General features: G+C 32.6%; 1 protein-coding gene across 3 annotated transcripts in view; it reads left to right on the plus strand.

The window, feature by feature from the left end:
* Positions 1-27,783, plus strand: part of LOC143429657 (transmembrane and immunoglobulin domain-containing protein 1) — a 353,770-nt gene that overhangs the window by 248,338 nt on the left and 77,649 nt on the right. For 2 of the 3 annotated variants that reach the window (XM_076905332.1, XM_076905333.1), the window contains exons 2-5: positions 3,911-4,080; positions 19,306-19,516; positions 20,730-20,841; positions 22,601-22,779. In XM_076905332.1, coding sequence (XP_076761447.1) covers positions 3,911-4,080; positions 19,306-19,516; positions 20,730-20,841; positions 22,601-22,779 — 672 coding nt within the window. Of the gene's footprint in view, positions 1-3,910; positions 4,081-19,305; positions 19,517-20,729; positions 20,842-22,600; positions 22,784-27,783 lie in introns of all 3 variants that reach the window. The other variant, XM_076905334.1, reaches the window with a different exon arrangement.

Genomic DNA, 27,783 nt, shown 5'->3' on the forward strand with positions numbered 1-27,783 from the left:
TAAAAAAAGAATTTTCTTCTTAGTTGTTTTACATAATTTAAAATTGTTATAAATTAAATATGCCTATTAGCAAGATTATTTAGATTTCTCTGGGATTAAAAAAAAATTGTACTTGCGTGTCGATTATAACTATCAAATAATTATTGAATAAATTATATAAAAATGTATATTCCTGCTCATTCAACTTTAGATTAATTTAGAAATATTAATTTTATAGCATTACATTGAACCTCTTTGATTTCATTCTACATATTCTTCTATTCTTCCTCCATTTCATGATTTTTAGTTGATAATGCGTTAATGATTTGAAACCATACCAATAAAATATTCAATTATCATACATTTTAATCAAGAAAGATCACTGTCTACGTCGCAGAAATGATCTGATCTGTCTCACACGAAAATGATGCAGCGTTTTCTTCGTAATAAAATCTTCTCAAGGTTTCGATCTTTGATCGGGATGCTCCTGGCCAACCAAGAAAATATTAAGACGAAGAACCCGAACAGCTGTTGAATGAAAACTCCGTTCAGAGTCAACAAGAAGTCGACAAGTTGGAGTTACCCAGCAATCCATATCCATCCGCTTAAATCAACTGCGATAGATTTAAAAGTCAGCTGGATGGATTCCATATGAGTTTAACCCAGAAAACAAAGGGCGAAGCCGTGACAAGGTTATATTCTCTGGTTGACCACATTTTGAACCAAAGAATTGTTGTACAAAATAATCACGAACGATAAAAAATTAAATTCGTATTTTTCCAATCGAGAGGTTCCATTGTATAAAAGAAAGGTCTCGTCGGATAACATTTTATTTATAGTCATTAGCAATGTAAAAAAAATGTACATCCCTTAAGACTCTTGAAATTAAAAACGTTCGTACTTTCTCGAGTCATACATATATTCAAATGCGTCTGATCGATATCTCTGGTTGGTACAGTCCGACCGTCGTTTAACCGTATTCAAGTGGTCCGAAAGAGGCACTAGGCCGTTATATCTCGAGTTTGCAATGGTATAATAACCCTAAACGCGAAAAAGGTAGCGATACTCAATATTCGTGCCGTGAAACTCCTCTTATATAGTATAAGATACAAAGAATGTAGTGTGGAATACAATGAATCGTCAGATTATACATTAGTCACTTTAAAACGCCATTGATAACAATACAATAGACTTGTGTATAACGCGAGTTCGTAGAACGTAAATTCAAATAGCGTGTCAAAAGTAGTACGATTACTGTTTTCACGTAACGCAATGTCTCGTGCAACGTGCCAAATAATACAAATTAAATCTATTCTAATTGAGCAGTAGATTGTTTTTTTTTTATTCTCTTATCTCTGATCTTCATGAACTAATAAAAATATTTAATTGCTCAATAGCGCGCATTTTATTTCAAAGCATTTACTAATTAGCAATGATGTTAAAAATGTATTAAGTAGCAATTTTCATTCAACTGTTACAATTATAAATAGCTAATGCACTCCCATCACTGATGACCACCCATGGTCTTGCAGGAGAAACAAGTTGCTGTCATATATGACTACCGTGACGTACAACATGTTAAAATAATAATAAAAGCTCACCTCGTGGCAATCGTTGCTCGTTATCTGTGTATACCTGTTATGCGAGAAAAATTCCCCTATAATACGATTTAGTATAACGCGAACCCATATAACACCTAGCCTAATAGGCTAATGCCGCGATGTGCGAAAATCCACTATATATCCATTTAACGATTAATTAGCATTAAAGCGATCATATTAAGAGATCAAGCAACTTATATAATGAATAGTACTTTTGGAATGTATGTGAAAAAGTGAAAAACATCATTTAGTTCTTATGCTGGGATTATTTCTAAGCAGAGTCTATTCATCAGACCTAATCTGATTGGATTACCAATCGTTCTGGTTCAACCCTACCTATACCACAGCTGATATTCATCGAGAAACAATGGAAAAGGTCCAATGGTCTTGACGATTTTATTAGCTCACAACTTTTTCATCCGAGTTGTTCGATGAATGGGGAAAATCAGGCAAATTAGTGGAAATTATTTTAAACATTAAAACTATGCTCGATTAAACGTTCAAGTGCTTGAGAAAGGAAATTCAATCGATTTTGGCGCGTACTAATTATGCCTCGAAGTTCGAAACTTTCTTTGAATGCTGAGAGTTAAGCTTTTGTAATATATTAACTGGTACGGTGAAAATGGTAAATAAAAAGCAAAATTTAATAAAATGGGAACGCATTTTTAGGTCAATCAGAGATTGTAAGGCGATTGTTCAAAAATAGCTATTGAACACATTCGTAAAATTTCAATAAACTCATACAAACGACTTTTAATAAATCTTATTTTTATGCCTTAAAACAAAGAAATTTAATGCGAAACTTTTCAAAACTGATCAAAATTAAAATCGAAAATTATTCAAATTTACCAACACCTTAATGGAAATTGAAAAAAATATACATGTGATGTATTTGAACGTTAGAAAATATTAATATTTTTGTTCTAACATTTTACAGCTTTTCTTTCGCGATTTTAAGCAAAATTATACTAGACCTCTGTATAACGCCATTAATATGTTATGCACTATATGGAAATATTCACATTACAGAAAATTGTGCTGTATGAAAATTGTTTTCACATGATACGTACTCACATTGCTATATAACGAGTGAAAAAGCAGAAGTCAATAATAATGAAGGAAACAATGCAATGCTCAGTTACAGCAGATTTAATATTTATCATTATAGAAATTACGCTACATGAAAATCGTAGCTGCAATATCAATGATTTTTTAATACACAATAATTATTATCACGTCGATGTTATCAAAAATGAAAAATATCGTAAGAATTAAGAAGAGGAATTTTCACGATGAAACTTGAAGACTCTCGCAATAGTAGAAATCTTTCTGTCCGGTCGAGTCATAAAGTATCAGTTCCAAGAATCCCGAGGACGAGCCTACCCAAGAGACGCGTCCTCGTGTATATTTCGCGGGCATAAAACTGAATTGCCCTCCGGTATTATTCTGGAATCAGATCAAACCGATAGAAGCGAGATGGGAATAAGGCGGTAATAAAATATTTAAGGAACAACGCCAGCTCGCCCGCGTCGATATCTGTATGACTTTTTTATTTAACAATCTTGGCAGGGCGGAACGCAAGTTCCCGTCACGACGGTAACGAACTCAATCCGACTGATGCGAAACAAGAACTGCGATTTGCGAAAATCAGTTTGTTGACGGCGAGGTTATGCATTCGTAAATAGACTGAACCATTAGAACCATTAGAATTAACAGAGCTGTTATAACTTTGCGTAACTGTGCTAAGTCGCCCCATTTGCTAGCCAACACTTAAGTGTACAAAATAGGTTAGAAATAAGTGGAAACACTCTTGTATGGAGCTTAGTACTTTTGTTTGGGAATTAACAAATTGTATTCGATTGGTGTTGACTTCCATATGATATCTGAAGAAAAGCTTATGCTAATTAGACAGTATAGCACTTGAAGCCATTTAAGTTTTATCTGAAATATCTTTTAGTATGTTTTAATAATATTTACAAAGATATTTGAGTGTATCGATTTAAATGAAATGTCTTGTGTAATTCGCGTCTTCAAATTTTAACGCGAAATTTTACAGAAAACCTTTGGAAATAATTAAAAAACTAATTTTAATTAACACATGAATTAATAACTTCTACAGAGGCTATTTAAAACTCTTGTCTAAAAATCTAATCAAAGGATAAAATACTAATTTTATCCAAGTAGTGCAATGTTTAATATATTTACACTGTTTTCATCTCACGTATACCTGTCTAACTTCGTTAGACGAAAAAATATATATTGTGTATTACGTCGCTAGCCTAGGCTAGCAACGAGGAAATCTCCTTAACGGTGTTTATTGCTTTTGGCAGAGTGCACGGCGAAGAGCGTAGGATCGGTGGTGGAGCACCATCCGTCTTCTTACTGGGAGCAACCCTTTAGTCAGCCTTACTTCGACAACACGACGAGGAGGGAGACCACGACGACCGTCGGCCAATCCGCTTACCTACACTGCAGGGTGCGCAATCTGGGTGATCGTGCTGTAAGTTTCGAGTTTCCTTATTGGCCTGACCCCCGGTGATGTAATAAGAACGCGAGAGCTCGACGAAGTCGTGTTACACGGATCAGTAGCCGGCTGATGAAACGGTCCGGTTGTCGTGCTCCGTCCACCTACCACACTTTTCAGTCCCCAACTTTTCCCTTCGCCCCATCGATCGGGGATTTCCTGGCAATCTCTGCCACGATACCTGGACCTGATTTCAACCCCGGCTGCCAGCGCTTCTGCTCGGATCACCCACCGGGAAAGTGAAACCGAATAAAGCGACATTCAATTCTTTACGTGACCTATGCAGACCAGCGATTCTTAACGCTGTCGTCGGTGATGTACGAAATATATTTTCACCAACAGAAAGGCTTCAAATTTGACGCGAGGTTATTCTTACATTCTCTACCGTTGGATCGACGGTATCGCATTCTTTGAGCTTCTGCTTTCTTCTATTTTTAGTTTAATCAGAGATATTGACACATATTTGTTTCAATCATGTTTCAATTCTTAAAATTCGAATATTATCGTTAATATTTTTAGCAGTAGAAAATTTTTACATCTCGTCGTATAGCTTAAACGTACTATTTTTGTAAAACAAATATGATGTGCTTTTCCATTAAACTAGTGGTCGCAACTGTAGGTAACGACATTATCACAAATAACAAAATATGTTAAATTATTCAAATTATAGTCGAGATACCAACCAATTTTCAAATACCAATATCAAGCAAAAAATAGAAACTTTTCATATTTTTCTCAGCTGATCAGGATTGCGATAATTGAGGTTTCACTGCAGTAGATGTTACAAAGCAAAGTTTTCAGTGAAATAAAACATTTAGGAGTACGAATTCATAAAACTTCTATCAGAACCTAAAATATTCTGATACTTTTACTTTATTTTATTTTACTGCACACTATCTTATTCAAATATGGTTTTTTTCTGGTGTAAAAAGAAATAGAATATTCATATTTTAATTCCCGTATTATATCGACAGTTTTATGACATTATTGATTTGCAAGATCGTCTGAAGATTACCCATTAAAATAATTTTCAAATATATTTTTTCATTCTCTACAAAATGCAACGAAAACAAGTGTATATTTTTTATATAAGAAATATTGATGACGAAAAAACTGAGCTAACAAAAAATTTGCTGTTCCGGAATATTCCTGTTTTGAAACCATTTGGATCATGCTGCAAAACTTTTTTATAACATAAAAGACAACTGGCAGAGAGGAAGGGAGAGAGAGAAAGAGAGGTGGGGAGGAAGTAAAACTGTAGATCACATTAAACAATAAATTCACAATCTTGAATTGCTAATTAAATATTAGATTCCACTTTCGTTGTACTGTAAATTTAGATTTAATTCGAATTAACTAAATATTCCACATCTCTGTATTTATAGTAAAAATTGTGTGAACAAAGACAAGTAAATAGGAAGTTGAGAGCATTAATTCAAAGTTGGATCGAGAACGATACAAATTTTCGTAGCGACAAAAGCAGAGGAAGTTTCACGTTAAACGTGTAATAAAAATATGAAACGCGAAAGAAAATTGCAACTGACGTAACGCGTAGTTGCGCGCGTGAAAAAATGTCGATGAAGCACGTAATTTGTGCGAAACAGAAAATTCAGAGCATCAAGCAACGCGCTCAAAGGAAAAAATTTCATGTAGACTTAACAAGAGCATGCAACGTTGCTCCTAATGCGCTTTAGTGTGTTTTAAACAACGAAATACAGAGGAATTTTTTAATGAGGCGCGCAAATTGTGTGCTGGATGAATCGACGGTACAAAGGAATTAATTAGACGGCTACTGTCGTTTATATAAATATATAAATATTAAGAAAATCACATCAGGTCACCGTATATATGAATCTTCATAGACGAAAGTATTAACTTTCGAAAAAAGGCCAATGTACAGTGGGGTTTAAAAATAAAAATAGTGACGGTTAAGGATGCTTACAGTTGCATACGATTTGAATAACGAATTAAAATAGAAATTTTTATTTCAATGATAAGAATCATTTACGGACATAGTATTGACGCCATCTACAGTGTTACGCAGTTAAAAATATATTAAATAAGTTTTAAAAAAATGGAGGTCCTGTCAGATCAAATTCTTGTCCTCGTAAATGGTATGAAATCGTCAAAATAGCTTGACCTTATTTCAATATAAAAAAAAAATACAAATATATTTATATGAACATTGAGAATATATATTTTTTAATCCTATAATAATATTAGATTATGGTTTTGACACCTATGAATATTTATTAATGCACCTGTTGATCAATTACTTTAATTGAGGAAAAACCTATCAAAATAAGTTTTCCCGAAAATGAAACCTTGACAGATTGATTTGTCCACCTAAAACTTTCGTATTCATATATTAGGAGAGTTTTGGGTTGGCAAATCAATCTGTCGAGGTTTCACCTTCGAGAAAACTCATTTTGATTGGTTTTTCTTAATTAAAATAATTGATTTGTATGGTTTTTGAGCTCGAGAACGATACTAAGCAGTTATGGATACAATTTTTGCTCTTATAGTAAGATTAGATATATAAATATACATTTTTATAAATTTTGTAAACCACGTATCGATTTTGAAATAATTCTGAATGCTTATCATTAGCAGTTCGATAAAAATACACTCAAATTGTATTATTCGTTTGAAAAACAATCGTAATAATCATAAAATAAAAATGACGACGAGATTAAATGTTATTTGAAAAAAAGTAGTAGATTCATAAAATTGTTAAAAAAATTGAAACGTTTAAGTGTCATTAACAGCTACCACCGCGGTGGGTGCTATGCGTGCGCCAAATGCGAGTGATTAATTCGAAATCGATCTCTGTCGAAATCACTTGTTCGAAGTCGACACGAGTGTATTTGTACACATGTATTCCATTGAACAGCACGTGTTTCTTGTTCGTCAATGTTGGCAAACGAGTTCATCGGACGAGTGTCGAAACGTATTTTAGAATGGTGCAACTTAACCTTCAAATTGTTGATATTGGAAATCGTTGATAAAATCCTAATCAAATTAAATATACGTTAAAGAACACGAAATTCCAAATTGTGGCATCGTCATTCGTGTAATTAAAGCGGCTTCCACAAGAAATCGATCTTCCTTAATCCCTGTGTGAAAGATCTGGCAGAAAAACAAAATGGCACCCGGTGTCCACAACGGTATCCATAATTCAAGAATTGCTTGGAATAGAATATATACTATGAATTATATATACTATGAAAAACGTCGAACTTTATTTATGGTTTGAACATTTCGTCGTGAAACAGTCCGCGAGTTTGCACATTATATTTTTTGCGGATGAAGCACGACGCTGGAGCTCTGCTGCGTTCCGAACCATTGCGTGAAAAGCATTTCTTTTGTTAGGGAACTTGTAAAAAAGCTGTAAATCGTGAGTCTGGACCGGTGTTCTACAGATGTCAACTGACTCTGAACGAACGTAGGACGATTACTTAACTCTATAATTTATTAACCAGAATTGAAATTGCTGGATTGGCGTGTTGAAACAGAAAGTTCAAATCTTCAAGAGGTTAGTTGACGTTCTGTATAATTGTTATTGTACAACACATTATATGGAAAATGGTACTTAAATTTTCAATAATTAACATACAACAGTATTAAAAGCGATCGAGTCATTTCTATTAACGTAGTCGTTCTATAATATAACAGTTAAAAGATGTTATTCAACTAATCTCGTTGGCCAACTTGCCTCAGTCTCTTCTATTTGCTAAGAGAAGCAAAAAGTATCCAATCAGCATAGGTTCTGTAATCAATCGTTTCGACGTAAAATCGATTTTAATCATTTACGACTATTCGATATCTCGAGTGAGTTTTTACTAACAGAAAATGTACGATTATATATATGGGAATGAGTTTTTTCACTGTAGTAAAGGGAGAAAATATCGAAAATTGATTATATCTACCGTAAAAGATTTTTGCTTTATTTGCGTCTATAAAATATTCTCTGCTGATATTAATAATAATTTTGTGTTAACAATACTGAAGTAATATACGTTTGAAACAATTTCTTTGTCGAACACTCATAAATATAAAATCCAATTCCACATACAAGAATCGATTGGAGGTTGTACACTTTTCTAGAAAGAGAAAGGATTTATAGAATTGTCGAAAATTTGAAATATTTAGAGTGTCATCTGCAGCTACCACCGCGAGAGTGGGTTTCAAATGAGAGGACATTTTTATCGCTCCTCTTACTGAGTACTTATAAAACCTTAAAGCCTTGGTTTCTCCATTTCTAACACTTTGTACAAACGTACACTTTGCGGAAACGTTTTTTACAAAATGTACACCACATAATTTAATTGCCACCTCTAATTTTGTAAAATCATTCAATGACAGCTTTTCTTTTTTCTTTTTATATTTTATCCGAGCAGCGATTTTTTTCACGAGCCATAGAAAGAATACTTTACACCTTTGGGGAACACAGAACCGGTTTGAAAGTATCGAACGTAAAGGAAACCATATAAGAAAGTGTCAGAGGAAATATGCCAATAATGCTAAAATACGTCCTGGTTTTTTAACTCTCCGTTTGCAATCTGATTTTTTATGACACGAATAAAATATATTCTTCGAATCTGATCGAGAACGCGGCCTTGGTGTTGATCGTCCTACAAAATTTCAATAGTAATGGCATCGCATTGACAAATGACATTAGTGAGGGAACGTTTACATTCGATTAAGGCAGGGTCAGAATTAAAGGGTATGTCCCCAAAGTTGCAGCTTGCAGATGATATTTTTTCTAGGAAAAAATAAATTTTTATTTCTCCCATTTGTTAATCACTTGTACAATATTTAAGCTGATTTAAAGGTCTGTATCATTACTAGAGCATTTTCAATGTTTTGTGAAATATTGTTTATTTACCATTAAAATCAATTGCTTGTTAATTAAATTTGAAATGACTATACCTTCTGCAAAACATATATATAATTTTATTTTTTAAATATATTAAATCAAATCATAGCTAATAATGATTAGGTTAGGTTACTTTTCGTTCCCGATACTTAATCTGTAATCCTTTTCATTTCGGATACGTAATCGATAATGTTTAAATTTTAAAGAGTAATATTGACTATTTATATTTAAATACTGACAAAAGGGATAAAAGTAGTGACCAATAAAATACTAACCATTCATATTTAAATACTGACCCCTCATATTTAAATACTAACAAAAGGGACTAAAATACTGACCAATAAAATACGAGCCCTGTTTTATATGCCAAAAACAACAAACGAAACTAGTTTTCCAATACATCGCCAATGTGAAATTTTTTCGATGCGCGCAAACTGTACCGAACTAACTCCGAAGTCGGAGAAATCGCGCGAAGATTCGTGCATTCCAGCCACGGGCATCTTAATGGAAGCTGCTTTCGAGGATAACAGGACGGGTTAGCGTTAGCTAGTGGACATTACTCGTTATCGACGTTACTCATACATCACCGCACGACGCACAGAGACCCGTCAGAATCCAATCACCGATCGTAATCGACGATAAATCAGATTTCTCTTCTCCTCGTCTCCTGTTCGATCGGTGTGTTCCGCGCGCGCGGCTCTCTATCTCTGCGAAACCAGGCGTTTACATTCACGGGCGCAAAATCAACCCTGGCAACACGCTCACCCTATTGTTGCGCGGCGTGACAGCTTCGCGCTATTCGTTATTTTCTGCGATACCCAAAGGCCGTTAAAAGCCGACCGAGAAGGAAATATTCGGGGATTGCCTCTCCTGGCGAATGCAATTATTGATAAGCCGTTGATCGTTCCATCGAGCGTCGCGTAATGTAAGCGTAACGTTCCGTAATCGAAAATATAGGTCGTTCGATTGAAAAAGCGGGAATGCTCCGTTCGAACGCGCCAATACTCCTACGTTGTTCGAGTTTATATCTTCAAAGTAAAAAGATAACGATTTTCACGCGCCCTTTCACGCGAGTGCTTCTGTTCCACCTGTTAAAAATCAATTTTTGCAGACAATTGACGCTAGTTACTTCTTCCTCGGTGTGTATTGGCATTCTCTACGATTTTCACTGTCGATTCCATTTCGCAGCAATGGTCATACTTTTATCAAATATTTAACTATTTTTAATCCTTTGAAGTCTTATGTCGAGGTGAACTTAACATTTTGATTTATCAAATAAATGTTAATGTACACAATAAAGAGTTCTCGTTAATGAGATATTTTTTTATTTTTTATTTATTGAAATCTTTTCTGCATCGTACAATTCTTACACTAATTCAAGTTCGAGATGCTTATGCTTTATATATAATGACCATATGTTGCTTTAGTACATACATTTACAGTAAATGATGTGTTGAATTTATTGATGTCGATTACATACATATCCATAGCACAATTAAGATTAAGTTATTTTCTTCTAAAGGATAAAGGCACCAGATTTACTTCACTTAACGTTGCATCAATTGGGTTAACTTGAAATGCTCCAATAATCGCTTATGCACTTGAGTTACGAGTAGGTTGGAGTATTTTCGTGGTACTTTATTGATTCAAGAGAGCTGTAAGCAGTGGATCGGTAAACAACTTTGGAACATAGTAAAACTTTCTAGTTCCTGCTTACTTAATATTTTCTACCCAGCTCCTCAATCTTCCCTAACTAAAGATTTTAAAGCATACAATATCTTTCATTCATATCTATTAAGTTCTTCTAAATCAAAAAAATATACGGTTTTCAAGTAAAGAACATAAGCATTCCTAAGTAACTTATATCAGTTAAAGAGTACAAAAATGTGTCAATATCTATTATGGTATAATTAAATATGATTATGGTTTATTTTTAGTAAAAACATAATAATGAATATTAAATAAAGCAAAAACTAGTGGACAGCGATATAGCTCACAGTGTGCAAATCTTTCACCCTCCAAAAGCCAACACCACTGTTTGCGCCATCAATATACCAAAATGGTGTTAGTAGGTGCCTGATTACTGACGCGCTATACCTCTTCCATCTCACTCGACCAACTGGTCCCTCGTACTGTTCTAGCTCCCTAATTTTGCTTTCCCCACCTCGATGAAGGATACTTATTTATGAAGTTCACGTTTGCCAATCATTAATATGTTCCATCCTAACTTCTCTCAATGTTTCTATTTCAACGTCCACAGAAAAGAATTCCTGTCCCTGCATCGCGATCGTAGAGTTGTGTTCTTCCTTCACGATGGAATACCGAGAAGGGCCTAGTTTATGTCATCCCCTTAGCATGTATTGCTTTCCTTTTCCACTCGACTTCCAAGTGACGAAAACCAGGCGGCCCCCTCGAGCGCTTCAACGTCAGCTTTTCCTTACATTAATTGCTTCATGCTTGGCAAAATATTAGAAGCTTAAAATGGTACCTCAAAAGTAACCTAATTGACGCGCATCCCATTAACGATACTAGCTGTTCGTAGTGAGAGGACTTCTATTGTATCTCGCCGCTAATCGTTACATGCGTAAAACTATAGATAGAGTTAACTTATTTGGAGACTGTTTATACTTCGACACTCAACTAAACCTAGATCATTAAGCTGAAGTGTCAGAAAGAACGCAACAAAATAATACTGTAAGAAGTAGCAAAATGATTATAGTAGAAGTGATAGCTAAGCAATACATAGGTGTGCTAGAATACTTTATTCGACTTGTTCTCAACCCGAGAGTTGATCCAATAATGCCTTCTTAGGTCGTTTGTATTAGTCTCGAGGACACCCTCAACACTATGCCCATCTGAATATTTAAGTAAGGCTCGAAAAAAGAGGCGATGCCGTCAGAAAATGTACATTACCCTCTTTGGTCATTACGATATTTCTTACAGTACGATGTCATCTGCATAGAAATATAGTGTATAACTGGTGGGGAGTTAAGTAATTGTGATTAATTCGTTAAGGGCGAGTAAGAATAGGATGGCGCTTAGCATCGAGCCTTATGACACTCCATTAGTTATTCCTTGACAGACAGATACAATCGCTCACGAAATTTTACATGCATCGCAGAAATTTCAAATATTTGAAAACAGTAAATTTTCGAAGATTATATGAGTGTTGTACGATTCATATAGTAATTAAAATTAGGTAATTTAAGGACGGTATATTGTATTATAAATTTTATTGTTATAATTGCAATTATAGTTTGTCAGACTTTTACGAAACATTTATGATGATTTATCATTTGATTGGCAGTAATTGACAAGTGATATAACAAATGATGCATCCTGCATGAAACACTTAGGATTATTTCTTTATATTTTCACTTGTAGCGATGCTTACAAAATGTTTAAAATTCTTTTTTTTAATATTATAATTTTAAGAAATACTCGTATATAAAATCCATAAATTTTTATCACTGACTATAAATGTTAATTTATGTATACTTCGACACATATTTGGTGTTAAGAAAGTTGGCGATAAAATATATTACACTTTTACTTATTTTATATTGTTTTAGTACTTTCACGAGTTCCTCTCTGAATTCTTCCCAAATCGTAGTACACTTTTTCAATATCGATATAAAATTGAATTATATGCTCATTAGTGTTAAAAATATTGCATACGTTGAATTACATTGTCATAAAGCTATCCATGCAGATAATTCGTGATAATATTTGTTTTTTTCCTTACAAAATAGTATTTGTTTCCATTAAAGACAATCTATTAAAAGTAAATGGTGCAACAGAGCGCAAATCGTAAAGCCTAACGAGCGAAACTCGAGAAAGGCCAGCGGACGGAAAGGAAACGGTCGTCGCGTATCATAAAAAATAAAATAAACGCGACGCAGTAATTTCTGCATTAAAGTAAAAGGAATGTTTGCATTACTGTACCTTACATTCAAAGCTGTCCAAAGTTTATTCGCGGGTGAACTGGACTTTGTTTCGCCTCTGCCGTCAAAGAAACCGTAACGCTTATCTTGCATCAATTTTACGTCTTTATCTGTCAAAGCCATTGAAATAAAATCATCAGATATTCTTAAAATGATCAGGAATAGAAAATAATTGTGTTTAGTTAAACAAGAAAAACATAAAATAGTATTGCAAATCTGCATAATAAAATAATAAAGATTGTAATTGCGAAATTGCAAATGGCGGAGAAAATAAGCTTAAATTACTTAACATGACAAAATGAAGAAAAAAAGCTATGAGGAATTCACAGTTCACAGATTACGCCTTGTTATACAACTCATTAACACAATTAATATTTATTCTCTTAGAATGAAATTAAATAATTAATTTCATTTCTTCCATTTTGTTGTACTTTCAATTCATCTCATGTCACAGTTTATAATTTTACACTTTTATTTTCCTACCATGAAAACTTATGTTTGTGTTTAAAAATAACTACTTGGTTTAAGAAAGTTTCACAATAATTTATAAATATTTATGTGAAGCGAATCACTGTAATATTTGCTAATACAAATTTATTTATTGAACACATAAAAACTAAATATCTTTCCATAAATATTGAAACACCAGTTTTTAATTTTAGCAATGCGTACTAATATATTATGTAATATGAGATGTAATGAGATTATTTTACAAGAAGTTAGACAAGTACACGAGTCTTTTAAGCCATACTGATCACGGAAATGCACTTGCAAATGCCACACAATTTTCCTTTCGCCAAGTCTTTAATAGGTTTTTCCAAATTAAAAACTCTGTATGAAATAAAAATTTGTTTCATCAGTGCGCAATTTCGAAGTTACCCTGACCAGTGGAAGATTAAAAACGATACTCTGGAAATATTAAACTTAAACATAGCGAAATGAAAGCTAAACGAAATATTTATTTACGTGACAAGAATTTCATATAGGTTAAGCCATTAATCGACCAACCAGTGGAAAAGATTGAAATAAAATTGAGATATTTGCAGGAGGACGTCTCAAAGGCGAATATTATTGCAGGTGGCAGGTGTAACGAAATGAAGTTTTGAAAAATACATAATTCAGCTTTATCGTTTCGTATACACATTTCGTATTACAAAGTTGGTTACATAGCTTGGAATAAAAATAAGTAGTAACTCATTAACGCATTACAATTATTGTTGGCAGAAACGCTGTGAATTAAAATTCCTATTCTTCATATATTAATATAATTTAACAATTCTAATTCTAACTTGGTGGATATCAGGGGTGACTATTTTGTATCGTAATTTTATTTGAGCTGTAGACGTTTGTGTGTGTATGTGCATGGATGTGAATTAAGTATTGCCAATTATTTATTATATTAATCTTTAATTTACATGGGATGCATAATTTTAGTAGGAATGTGTTTGACGAAATAACTTTTTATTTATTTTGTTCAAAATAGTCAGTTCTTAAAATATCAATATAATTTTACATTTATTTTTTTATATATATATATATTTTTTATACAATACGACAAAAAGAATATTATAGGCCGTTACACTATAATATATAAATGTTAAAAATAAAATAACTATTAATTTATTAGGTATTATTATTTAAATATTAAAAGGGGAACCGATGAAGAACGAAATCTAATGGTGTTAATCTGTATTATTTGGAAAATTTATTATAAATAAAAAGAGTTATGACTGAACCAAGTGCTTTGGCACTTAAATTTAAAATATCTCAAAAAGTGAAGTTAATCGGTTTGACCTGTGAACGACTCAGATGACATATTTTATAGAAAAACTTGGATTTGGAGCAATCGAGTAATTTTCATTAACCGAAATGTTATTTTTACGTAATTAAAAAATAAAGTTAGAGCTCCTCCGTATCTTCGCATTCAGATCTACTATTCGTAAAGGTTAGGTTCAGAATCCACGTTGGAATAGTACAAGCGGGCCTCATTTATCCGAAACAAAGGAAAAGGATTTTTCCTTGGCCTCAAACTGGAAGTTCCCAACATATCTGCTTGCTTTTGTTACTGAACTACGTATACTCGTAGGAAATCATGCTCCGTTCTATCGTCTTCTCAGGAATGCCGTTTGTTATCTCGCGATTCAGAAAATGTGATAATACTTTAACATTTAGTTTGTTAAAACCAGATAATTTTGCGTTAAAATAACTCTTTCATAACTCTTTAAGAGATTTAAAATATATTCTTCTTACTCGACTAGAAAATGTAATTGCAGAAAATTTGACAAAATATTGTGTCCTAAAACTATATAACACTATAGTTATTATGAATCTACATCCACATACAAGTACGATTTGTTAACAAAAAATTTCTATTTTTCTATCATCTCTTATAATGTTTTCTTCTATTCACTGTTTCTTCTTTTATAATGTCACACTGTACAAAATTTTCGAAAAATTAGTTGTATTTTATCTACCCATTCTCTTTTAGGAGCTAGAATCATAAACCATGAATCACGTTAAATATTTTGTTAGAACGTTCTTCTGGTGATGACATTAAATTAGCAGAAATATTCTACCAGACGTAACCACAAATGATTAACGAGAACGAAAATCGATACCTACAGATATAGACGTGTCATCTCTTTTACAAATATATTATACATTCGCTCTCAACGTAGGGGAATACAGATATTTTCAAGTATGATACAGAATATTTGATATAATGCGCGTTGCATTATGGAATGCGATCAAAACGCTCCGAGTGGGTCAATTTTTAGACGAAACTGGTCGCTGGCCAGGGAGCGGTCAATACTTGGAGCCACAATTTCGTGGCCAGGAAATGTTTAGTTGCCAATTTGTAGTTAGTTACAAAATTCTGACTAAAATGTTGTAGTAAAATATAACATACAACGTGTTCCATTTCAATCGGGTGACTGAAATTTATTCCATACCGTTATTGATAGTAAAAAATGTTTCAGACAAAAGTTAAACGGTTTTATGAGCAACGTTATCTTATATAAATTTTATTTTCTTTTTTTAAATAGAATCATATGTTTTTTAATGTACAAAACAGTGCAATTTGTCATTTTTCACATATGGTTACTTACGGTTAAGGCTGTAAAGATTCCAACTACTTGAAGCTAGTTAATTATTAAGATAACTAAGTAACTAAAGTTAGTTAATTACTTATCAGTAAATAGCTACATTTGGTACATTAAATAGATGATAGCAATTACTATTATTTTCCAGGATTATCTAACTAGTAATTATTTGGTACACAAGTGCTAGTACGTGAAATACGGCTAATCACTAATTTACTGCATGGTCGTACTTATTATTAAATAGATTGATCTGATCTTTTACTAAACTCGAAAATTAGATAAAAGGTTAAACATGCCATAATAAAACGACAAACTATCGTCCATCAATTTTTCCTGGATTATTGTAAGGGAAAACCTCTGCAAAAGAATTATAAAATGAATCGAGATAAAAAATTTTATTTCTGCAAAGCTTTGAATTTGCCAAATTATTCAGAGAGTGAAAACCAATTTCATATTTCCCTTCCATTCTCTAGCATGTATAAGGGTCTCGAAAAAAATATAATTCAGTGATGCAAAAATAGAGACGTGCTCGGGTAGAATGTTGTTCAATTTTTTTTATCACAAAGTTACAGTAGCTTAAAGGATGAAAATTTTTCGGTCAAAATTTAATAACTCTTTGACTTTATGGAATAGACTATATTTTTCATTTATGTATATTGTATCCCTTAGACATGGACGACGAATTAAAGTTTTTAAGTTAGTAAAGTTAAATAATAAATTTATTTAACTAAAGATGTTTCTAAGCTATCCGATGCATAAATTTAATTTAATAAATATAGTACATTTCGGAATTGTCTGAAGAAGTTGACTTAGTTTCAGATACATAAGTAGCCGCATTGTGATATTAAAGAATTATTTAGAAATTCAATTAAACAAACCAAAATTCCAGATTTTTTAAACTAAATTTAAAATATTCAGTATTAAAACATATCAAAATAATTGCCTACCTTAGAAATATACGTATGTTGTGTTTTATTAATAAAAATTGAAAAAGAATTTACGTTGAATTACTCGTATTTGTTGATTATCCGTGCCAACTCTCTGAATTGTGATTAGAAGGACAATAGATCTAATAGATCACTCATTGGCCTGGATAATCAATCTGTAAAATACATAACTAGTTAGTTAATTTCTTACATATATCATCATATTATAAAAATCATACGATTATTAAATCCAAATATAAAAAACAACTTTATTAGATTTCTGAATCATTTTAGAATTACTTTCGACATTTTAAATAAATGAAAACTCTATTTCTTATTTCATTCAGCAATATTCCGAATACAAAATGAAAAAGAAAAACAAAATGGCTACGTTTATTCCAGCTCACAATTAATTTGACCGGCGACAAAACCAAGAAACCGACGTGAAAGGTACGCAGGGCTCCCACATTGTCCTCTACGAGTACGTAACAAGCAACCGTGTCTTGCTACAATTAATTCTCCGCGGGGACATTTGGCCAGGTATCAATTCTCCGTTCTCAAGGCCGTTCAACGCGAAGAATAAACGTTTCGCCGATAAGCCATCCATTTGCCCGCGTGCCAGCGTGCCACGTGCTTTAATTATATCTGACCAAAAATGAAATTGAAACGTGACGTTCTTTCCCCGCCGTGGAAAACGTACCCGTTCGACGTTTGGCCCCGGTTAATTGAGCCCGATGGGGGCGCCGACCGTGGACGAAGATTATTGCGGATCGGTTAAATGTTTTCGCGTCGAGAGGTTTGTCGGGGGTTGTCCTTTTTTCTACCGATCTCTCTCTCTCTCTCTTCGACGTATCTGCCGCTCCCGCTCGTTTCTCGTACCCGACGACAGGATACGATTTCACGCGATTTAACGTAATACGAAATTCGACGGACAAAGCGCATCGAATCGGGGGAAGATTTTCTCGATAATTCGCCGCCGGATTTACCAAACCGTAGAAACATAAATTCCGTCTCTGTTCCGTATCGTTTTAGCCAATAAATATTGAGTTCGTTTTTGTAGAATTATTTGAACGTAACAGCAAAAGATTATAAGGATTTATTGTCGTTGGTACGTCCAGCTCGCGAGTAATTTATTATTTCGCGAAACGAAATACGTTTGTATATAATTCTTGTAATTATTTCTAATACTTTTCTTAGCAATTTATATATTATATTATGGATAAATCGACACTCAGATGTCGAAAGTTGGTAAAATAACTAATAATTCAGTAATTATTACAGAATTACAACATAAGCTCTTACGTTTCTATTGCTAACGCTCTAATTAACTAAGTTATTTTAGATTGCAAAGAAAATTGTAATTGGTTGGGAAATTATTCCTTACAGAATGTTTATATTTTCTGATAATATTTTATTCTACTTGACAATTACTACTTTGGAAATATTGTAGCATAACTTTCAATATGTTAACGATTATTTAAAAAATATTGTTAATATTAAATAAATAAAATGCCAAGTGTGTAAAACATATTCATTTAGTTTTAATGATTGCATCAATTTAAAAAAGGCAAAATTGTAATGTTAGTTTCTTCTTAAAAAAAATTATAAATGTACGTATACATATGTGTCTTTAATTTTCATTTGTGTTTGCATTGCCGACTGGGAATGATTTAAAATATAATATTAAATACAACATAAATCACGTGCTTTATTTACGGCGCAAGTATCATTTTTGAAATATGCTATTGTCACTTTGCAATAGGTAATTAAATTTATGGATATGAAAATAATAAATAATAGTAATAAATTGTAAATATTTCACGTAAAAGTTAGACGAGTTTAAAATTTCTTCACTGTGATTTATGGTTCTAGATGATACCAGATTTTTTTAGATCTTTTATTCTGTTCTACCAATTTACTTGTACGTAAAGAATTATCCCCTTTCTAGATGATTCACCGTCTATCCTGTCTGCCATATCTCTGTTCATCAGTAAATCACATTTCTAATTAGGTTTTGTATTTCATTTACGTAAAACAAAATTTTTGTAATCAAGTTAAGTTTTCCTGGGCCTGTATTGAGACTGTTTTCCCTAGTTATTTATAGTATATCTTTGCTTCTATTAATAGTCTAACTACTATATTTTTGTTTTCTTCTTAATATTCACAAAATTCAATTTCTCGTTCTCCATTCACGTGTTAATAAAAATTTAAATAATGTAAAAAATGATGTCAGAGCCCCAGTCCATTGGAGTTTTATAAAAACTGCAAAAATCTATCTGTAACATCTAATACCGATTTTTGGCTGAATTGTAAAATCATCTACATAAACGTCGTTTTGGTTCGGTTAACAGGTATCGTGGATCAGGAAGCGAGATTTGCACATTCTCACCGTGGGGATCTTAACGTACACAAACGATCAGCGTTTCCAGTCGTTGCACGGTGACGGAACTGACGAATGGACCCTAAAGATTAGTTCACCGCAGGTTCGAGATACAGGAACATACGAGTGTCAAGTTTCAACCGAACCGAAAATCAGCCAGGCTTTCAACCTGAGTGTTGTAGGTTAGTATTATATTACATATACGACATATAGTTACTATCTTCGTTCATGTTTCACTTAATTTTGTATTACAATGAAAGTGCGCAAGATCACTTAGTAGGAAAAATTTTTTAATTTCTTCAAATAGTTAAGCGGCTGAATGGAAAAGTAATTACGTCCAATTCATTTTCTATAGTTTTATGATTAAATCTCAGGAACTAACAAATACTCGAAACTAAAATTTTAAATATAAAATCCATAATCCCACCGTTATCATTCTTCCAAATATCATGTCAATAGGCGTCGAGTTTTATTCAAAAGAATATATAAATTTTCTAGAGTGAAGATACAAAGGAAAAAGTTGGAAAACTCTGTATTAAATAGTTACAATAGATATTGGTAAAGTACTTAATACGCTGCGATTTTAAACGAATCAATCGCGTCGTAAATCCGATTACGTAACGCGACAATGCTGGTGGTCGTATGCTCAACTCGAGCTCAACAGGAAAAAAAATAGCTGATTTGCTTGAATAATGAATATTGTTTCTAATGAAGGGATTCCTTTTATTTATAGAGTTTTTCTGCTACTTGCGATATTTTTACAAAAGATATTGTTTGCTCCGATAACTGAATCGATCAGTTAATCACCCGCTTGTTGGACGAAGCACTGAGTGTACTGGCAGAGCCTTAATAATATCGGTCCGCGCAGTTCTACGCAAATTCGAAACGAGACAAAGATTAACTGATTAAGATTTTTAAGAATGGGAAGTTTCAATTGTTTACTGACAAATGAATATAATCAAATTGTTTTATATTCACTAATTTGTTTAAAGACGATAGATTTAAATAAAAAATTAATAATTATTATTATCATAGACGCCATATTTGTTCTCACGTACTATCCTTTTAAATAAAAAAAATAATTTTATTACTCAGCATTTATTGAAATATTATGTAATTGTTATACTTTTTCCGCTCAACCGTTTAATTATGCGTATATTATATTCATATATTTACCAATGCGAAGAAGATATTTTAATATATCGCATCATTAACAGTTAAATAATTTCTTAGTCTACTATTAAAATCTTATAAAATTCGAACGATCAAACTTCAATTAGTCGAATTAATTGAAGGCATCGCGCTATACGTACTATATATTCGCAAATCGTCCTATCGACGCGCGTCTTATTCAGAGATGCACCCCGTTTGACTCTGATTCGATTATGTTCGCAGTGTCGAAGGCGAAGATCAACGGTAATTCGGAGCTGTACATCAAAAGCGGAAGTGACATCAATCTGACTTGCATCGTACTGCAGGCGCCCGAGTCGCCGTCCTTTATTTATTGGTGAGTTCAATTATAGACTTTCGTGGATTCGGTTAACGCGGGGGCATAAACGTCGAATTGGCATGGCGGCCGTGCCCAGGCGACACGGACCCGCTATTCCTACACGGGAGCCCCCCTATAGATCATCGAGATGGTTCTCGATTACAAGCTGAAATGAACGTGGAACACCAATGCTGATTGGCAGACGGAAAATCGTCGTTGAATTGGAATTGCTTCCTTTCTTCTCGTTGCTTTCTCTGTTGATTGAACGGTCAAATGATTGAACTGTGGAAAGTTCATTGTTTGATAGAGAATGGTGACATAAAAGGGGCTGAAAGTAGATCAGGGACTACAAACTCCGACGTGAATTTAGATCGCCTTAATTACTGATTTAATCCTAAATGGGAGGTAGCGCGGTTCTTTTTAATATTCATAGCCTCCTAGTTCGTTCTGCAATGTTTTACGCATTTGTTTACTTAATTTCGTAGTTTCGGATTTCCAAACACATCTGTTGGGATACTTTAGTCACACTCAATGGTCAAATTAAATCTAAAAATTTCAAGTCCAACTGCCTTCGTGCATATTCACATTTTGTGTTCGTTACTTGAAAATAGGATAAAAGAAATTCTAGTTACTGTACAACTAATTAATATAAAAGGGAATTATATTACAGTTTAGACAATTGCATAGCGAATCAATTGCTGCATTAGCTATACTTGATAAAAAATATATATTTGCAGCATATTAGGTAATATAAAATATCAAATGTATTTAAGTAAACGCACACACACATTTATATGCAAATTAAAGTGAGATATTCTGTTGCTACCTTTAGACCGGATAAAGCCCCAGTTGATGTTTATTTTTCTCACGTTTAAGCTTCCGTAAGAAAAGTGACGTGAAAAATGCCGTTTCATATCCATTTTATCGCAACATTAAAAATATCGTACTGTCAAAATATAAAGCCTCTCGCCTAAATGCTCGTTCATTTTTTAAAAAGCTTTCCTGAATGCTGACGCGGTATATACATGTATATAAATGCATGGTAAACTAATTGCAGGATTAATAAATAGTTCACTGATAAAAGTTTGTTAAACTATTGCAATTCTTCTTTTCAATTTACATATATTTATAATGAAAAAGGCTATTTATAATAGAAATGTAACATAAAACTTACACGGAACAAAGAATTAGATTGTTTTTCCAATATGAAACTTTAATATTATAGTATTGAAGTTTGGAATGCGATATGGAAAAAATGAGATGCTCGTCAATTGTTTTATGGGAAGTGTAGCTATTTCGCGATTAGATATGGTGCAGTTCCTTCTTTTATTTAAAATAAACTTTTATCATACAAAAGGCAAGATACAGTGTAGTAATTTTACAATCTTATTTCCTCGTTATATGGAAACCGTATTATAAGAATACTGCGTTATAGGAGGGTTCACTGTACTCTTTTACTAACGATTATTAATTCAAATTTAGTTTCACACACCATGTCGAATAAGTTAACCGATCTACTCTTGATGCGATCTATTCCTTCTTAATCTATTTTATCTCAAATGAGAGATAGCGCAGCTATTTTTAATATAATCTTCTTAATCATATTGTTAATCTATTTAACTATTCATTTAATAATAACTACCAATGAAATTTATTACACTTTTAAAACGCAACAAACAAAAACTTTCCATATAACCAGCAGAAAAGCCATTTATCTTACTAACAAGCTTTTTTCACCCGTGTAATTGCAAATAACGAGAGATCATTATCGTTGCAGGTATAAAGGTGACCACGTATTAAATTACAGCCAAAGAGGAGGCATCAGCGTGCTAACTGAAAAGCAAACGCGAACGTCACAGCTCTTGATATCCAGAGCGTTACCTGCTGATTCTGGAAATTACACCTGTGCTCCGTCTGCTGCCGAGTCAGCCAGCGTCCTGGTCCACGTACTCAATGGTGGGTGAGTTAGAATAATAAAAGTTTCGTGAAAAAATCGTTACCCGTTAACGTAATTTCTACGCTAGAAATAACTCAAGCCTCAAAGTGGCACAGAAATTTTTTATTTCATTCTTGTCTGAATTACTTAAACTGAGGCCATTGATAATCTTCTAAACTATATTTTCCTTAACGAATTCAGAAGATATAATTAGCAAATGAATATAATAGCATGTTAATAATTACGGGGTTTTTACGGACAATTATTTACTTGTTACAATCTTATGTTGATGTCTATACACATATAATACTTTTTACAGTAATTAAGAATTTACAAACTTACGAAGAAATGAATATATCAGTGGGTTAAAATGAATATAAATTATATTAACAAGTTTATCACTTTATGCTAATAGTTTTTACGTATCAATGATTACTTTAAACAATATAACCAAATTTTATAATAACTGCTTAGAGAAATGCATATGTTGTTCTGTTTTTGCTCATCTTTTACTTCTTTATCTGGAAATGCATTTACTTTTTCTCCAACACTATATCATTTCCAGAATTTTATGATATTACATCCAAACTGCTTATGCTTTTCCATTTTATTTGTCTCCGTTTTTTACAATCTGTATGAGCGTTTGTAGTTTTTAAACAAGTGCAATCCTTTTTATTACTACAAATCGCTGCAAATAAATAGAAATTTTTAAAACTTTCGTATACGATCTAACTAAATTTAGTTAGACTTAAAATTAGTTTTGCCAAAGTTTTCACTCTTGTATTAGTTTCAAGTAGGTACTTTTAAAGAAAAACTCACAACCAAATGTATTATATTTTACTTAATAGAACAGAAAATTCATCAAATATATAAAATTAAATTAAGAATACTTTCTATTAAATTATGCGTGTTATGTACATGTAAGTATATCAATTAATCAATCAAATACCTATTTTTCGTTAAAGTAATTCGGATCGTAAAAAATCTGTTAAAAAATATTAACCAGAGAGAAATCCAGTAGTAACTGTGATTCGAGGACAATTATTTCTCTGTATCGCTCGGAAACAGTTATGCACAAGCAGGATCTTGGACGACGAGGTGAATATATACCAGTGTTTCCCAAAGTTTTCTCATTGCGACACAAATTTCTCGAGTTTTAATTAAAATTTTTATTTTTAAGGAACATTCAAGTAAATTTGGATTTTTCAATTTTCAGAGTTGTTTCAAATTGTATCAAATCAACTCAGTTTCATAATTTTTCACGAAATAATTAGCGACGGTTTACAAAACAGCAGTATTCTGCAGAACACAGTTTGGGAAACGCTGATATATGCTATGCAAGTGCACAAGCAAGACAGCAGGACTATTTTATTCAGGATTAAACCGTTTTGTCCATCACCGATGAGCAATTAATTGTTTTGGACAATGGCTATAGAATTGCTCGTCTCTCGTGATCTCAATAGCCGTAGAAGTGCCATGAACTTGATATTTCCGAAGAGTCGAACCCAAACGTACGAGTCGAACTGTGTATACATTAACGAATATTTCGCTACAGCTATTCACCAATTTTTTATAATCATTATTCAATCTCTAACTACTTACACGAATAATTTAAAAAAGAAGTATATAAATCGATGATTTTTTTAAACAAAATTCGTGAAGTTTGTGAACGCTGGTGTAGACGTATCCTAAGAATACCTTCAGTCGTGGATTAAGATGAAGAGGAATTAGGAATTCATGGAGATATTGTCGTATTTTTATGCAAATCAATTGCAAAAGTCCTTATATAAAATGAGAATTTAAAGAAAACAATCCAATTAATCAGTTTTACGCCAGAAATTTCGAAAGCTGAACGAAACCAATTTATTGCACTTAATCCACCTATAGGGATAATTATAAACAGTGATCCAATATTAATTTAAAGGTTAACAACCGTATCAAATCCCATACCAAGAAGTTAAATAAGAATTTATCACCTCAATAACAAGATTCAGTGCTTGGCGTGCTAAAAACACGACAATCAATAAATTTATATTTATATATTTTGTTCATTAGATTACGATACATATTTATGTGTTTTCAATTACAAAAGTTTTCTCTGCATTTTGAATTGTAATCTTTTTTGCCTTTCAATAAGCGAAGCATTCCTTCATCTTTCGAGATTTCTTTTTTCAAAACACAGTTTGATTCTTAATGAAGGATTTGTAAATTTGGATGTTTATTACGATATTTTCTTGAAGGAGATTGCTCATTTAGGATTAGTATTATTGCTCGTTTAGGATTTTTCTTCCTTCCAAAGATAGATGTAAAAGTTAGGTTAAAGGGGACGCTAAACCTATTATGGTGTTCTAAGTCGTATCTATAAATTATTGGACTTTGAAGAAACAGTCTTATTATTACTTTCGATTAACTAAAAGTAATTATATGTTACAGTATAATTTAAAATTTTATTTTGTACTTTATTCCAACTTTTTTATTGCAAGCTAAAACTATATTATTGACAAAATGCATGTGGTGAAACTAGTTTTGACTAGTTAGACGCGGTGTTTGTTGGATTTGAGTTTCCGCTATAGGACACAGTTGAGGACAGAATTTTGAACATGTAGCACGAAACAGTTATCGTACAGTTTAATTTCGAAACCGTTGTTTACGCTCATTTCACATTTCATCTGTTATACGTATATCTTCGTGGCGTACAGACAGATTGGTTTCATCAAAGCTGAACGATATGTATTGACATCGCTGCAGAATTGAACAATTATGTTTAATAACAGTTTGAAAGTAATATCCTTTACGTTATAAGAATTCGTGTTTGTACGAACTCGATGTCTAATATTATTATTACAAAATATAAGTTATTAGAAACAGTTGTACATTCACAGGCATCAAAATTGCCAAGGAGTGGCTAAAAAATGGCCCCTACATGTATGTTGCTGAAATAGGAACTGAAACGATGGCTCGAAATGCTTTAAGGTGGAACTTTACGAATGTCATAAATTCCCTGTATGTCGCACCTGGTAAGTCTGAGCATAGATAAACTAAACGGAGGAGGTCAGAGGAAGACGCGGCAGAATGTAGGCGTCAGTGTCATCAGCTTCTGCCATTGCGCGTGATGTATGGAAGGCAATAAACTTGATACCACTGGTATATGTCATCTAAAATACGATCTCTCCAGCGGAGAGTTGCCTTTTTACCCTTCTGGAAAAATCATGTAAATAGATATATGTTTTCAGTGCAAACTGGAAAATAATTGTGTAAATATATCTTTTGTAAACAAAAAAAATGTATAATAAGTATTATTGATAAACTTTTTCAAAGTGTGAATGTAATAGTTGAAAGTAGAGTTAAAATGACGTACATAAACATTTGTAATAATTATTTACAATTTTTGAAATTCTAATGATCTAACAAATTCAGAGTCTTAAAATGTTATCATGCAAATTTGATTTGTATCTTGTTGAATCTCCTGAACAATTTTGTAATTCCATTTATAAAAACAAAAGAAAATTTTGCAAATTTTCAAGACAAATTGTATTCGTTTAAAAAGTTATGTTCCTTTTGGTGAACCATTTTCTACGGATTTCTTAGTCACATTTTTACATCTAAATGGCAATAATATGCACTATCTATTAAAAATTCTAATCTTTCTGTATATATAAACTTTTGCAATTAACTAGTCATTACTCCAGATAATTGATGCAATTTTTCATAAAAATAAATGTTTTCAGATTGACGTGGTAACAACAATTTGTTCACTAAATTTAATATACTTATTATACAAAACATTGCTTTCAATATTTAGTTAAATTTGTGCAATATTAGAAGGATTTTTCATTTGGCTTTTCCATTAGTTCTCATTTCGTAAAGTTAAATTATACGAGTAAGAAATGCAGCAAACGACTAGGTTATTTGAGACTCTAACGAGCGAGTTTTGCGCGACGATAAGAGTCTTGAGGAAGCAACGGCAGAGCACTGGAAATGAACGACAGTCTGTAATTTACAGTTTTGTAATAACGTAATATGTATAAACTGAAGTGTATTTCGGTCTTTCGTAATTTTATCGATTTGTCACGATTTGATTTCAAAGAATTGATTGTATTTTCAATAATAATTATAGTCACTCCAATTATTTCTACAAATTTAAATAACATGTGAAAATATTACCTTCAGTATTGATAAGGTTGCAAAAATGGTACAAAACTATGGCAATAATCTGATTACAAAATATCATTGCGGAGGACACTTGGTCGCCATTTTTGTCTTTTATATGATACTCAAATTTATAAAGTGCACACTCTGAGTATAGAATTACTAAAGTACCTTTGTCTTGAAATTCATCTTTCTCAACGCGTTCTATTTGATCGATTGAATCGTATCTCACAGTGCAGTGGCTATTTCTGAATGTACAATATTTTTCACTATGCTTTGTAAGAAAACCCTAAGAGCATTAAATTTGAGGGTTGTTGACCAAAAAATCATGACTACACTTTCTAGTACATGTATCGATTTGAAAAGCTTTTATCCTCCCCTATATATTATGTGATAGGCACTTGGCATTTTAGGAGCATATTGTTTAACGAATATTTAGCTATACAATTTCTAGAAAATTCTACAACGTATTTTTCAGGAAAAGTAACAAGTACATATAATAAGTTAATTAATGAATTTCTTTATCTATCGTTCCACAATATTCATTAATTGACCGTCTTGTAAGATTACTTAAATAAACGATTTGTTAGCAGTGATAGATTTTGAAAGTTAAACAATGCCAATTCGCGACGGCTTCGAACATGATTTACAATGCAAGTAACAGTCGGATCTGTCAAGATCGATGAGTTATAGGGTGAAATGATGGCAATATTTGAAATGTATGGATCCAACACTTTGTATGCCTGTCATACTTCTGTACATATTTGAATACCGAATAACGATTAATAGTTGAAAAATTTAAGGCATTTTAGGCAAATTTAAGGCAAATTTAAGGCTGTCGTGATTGTTCTCATTTAAGTATTCAAGAACATGAA

The sequence above is a fragment of the Xylocopa sonorina genome, chromosome 12 (genome assembly GCF_050948175.1).
Source record: "Xylocopa sonorina isolate GNS202 chromosome 12, iyXylSono1_principal, whole genome shotgun sequence".
NCBI lineage: Eukaryota > Metazoa > Arthropoda > Insecta > Hymenoptera > Apidae > Xylocopa > Xylocopa sonorina.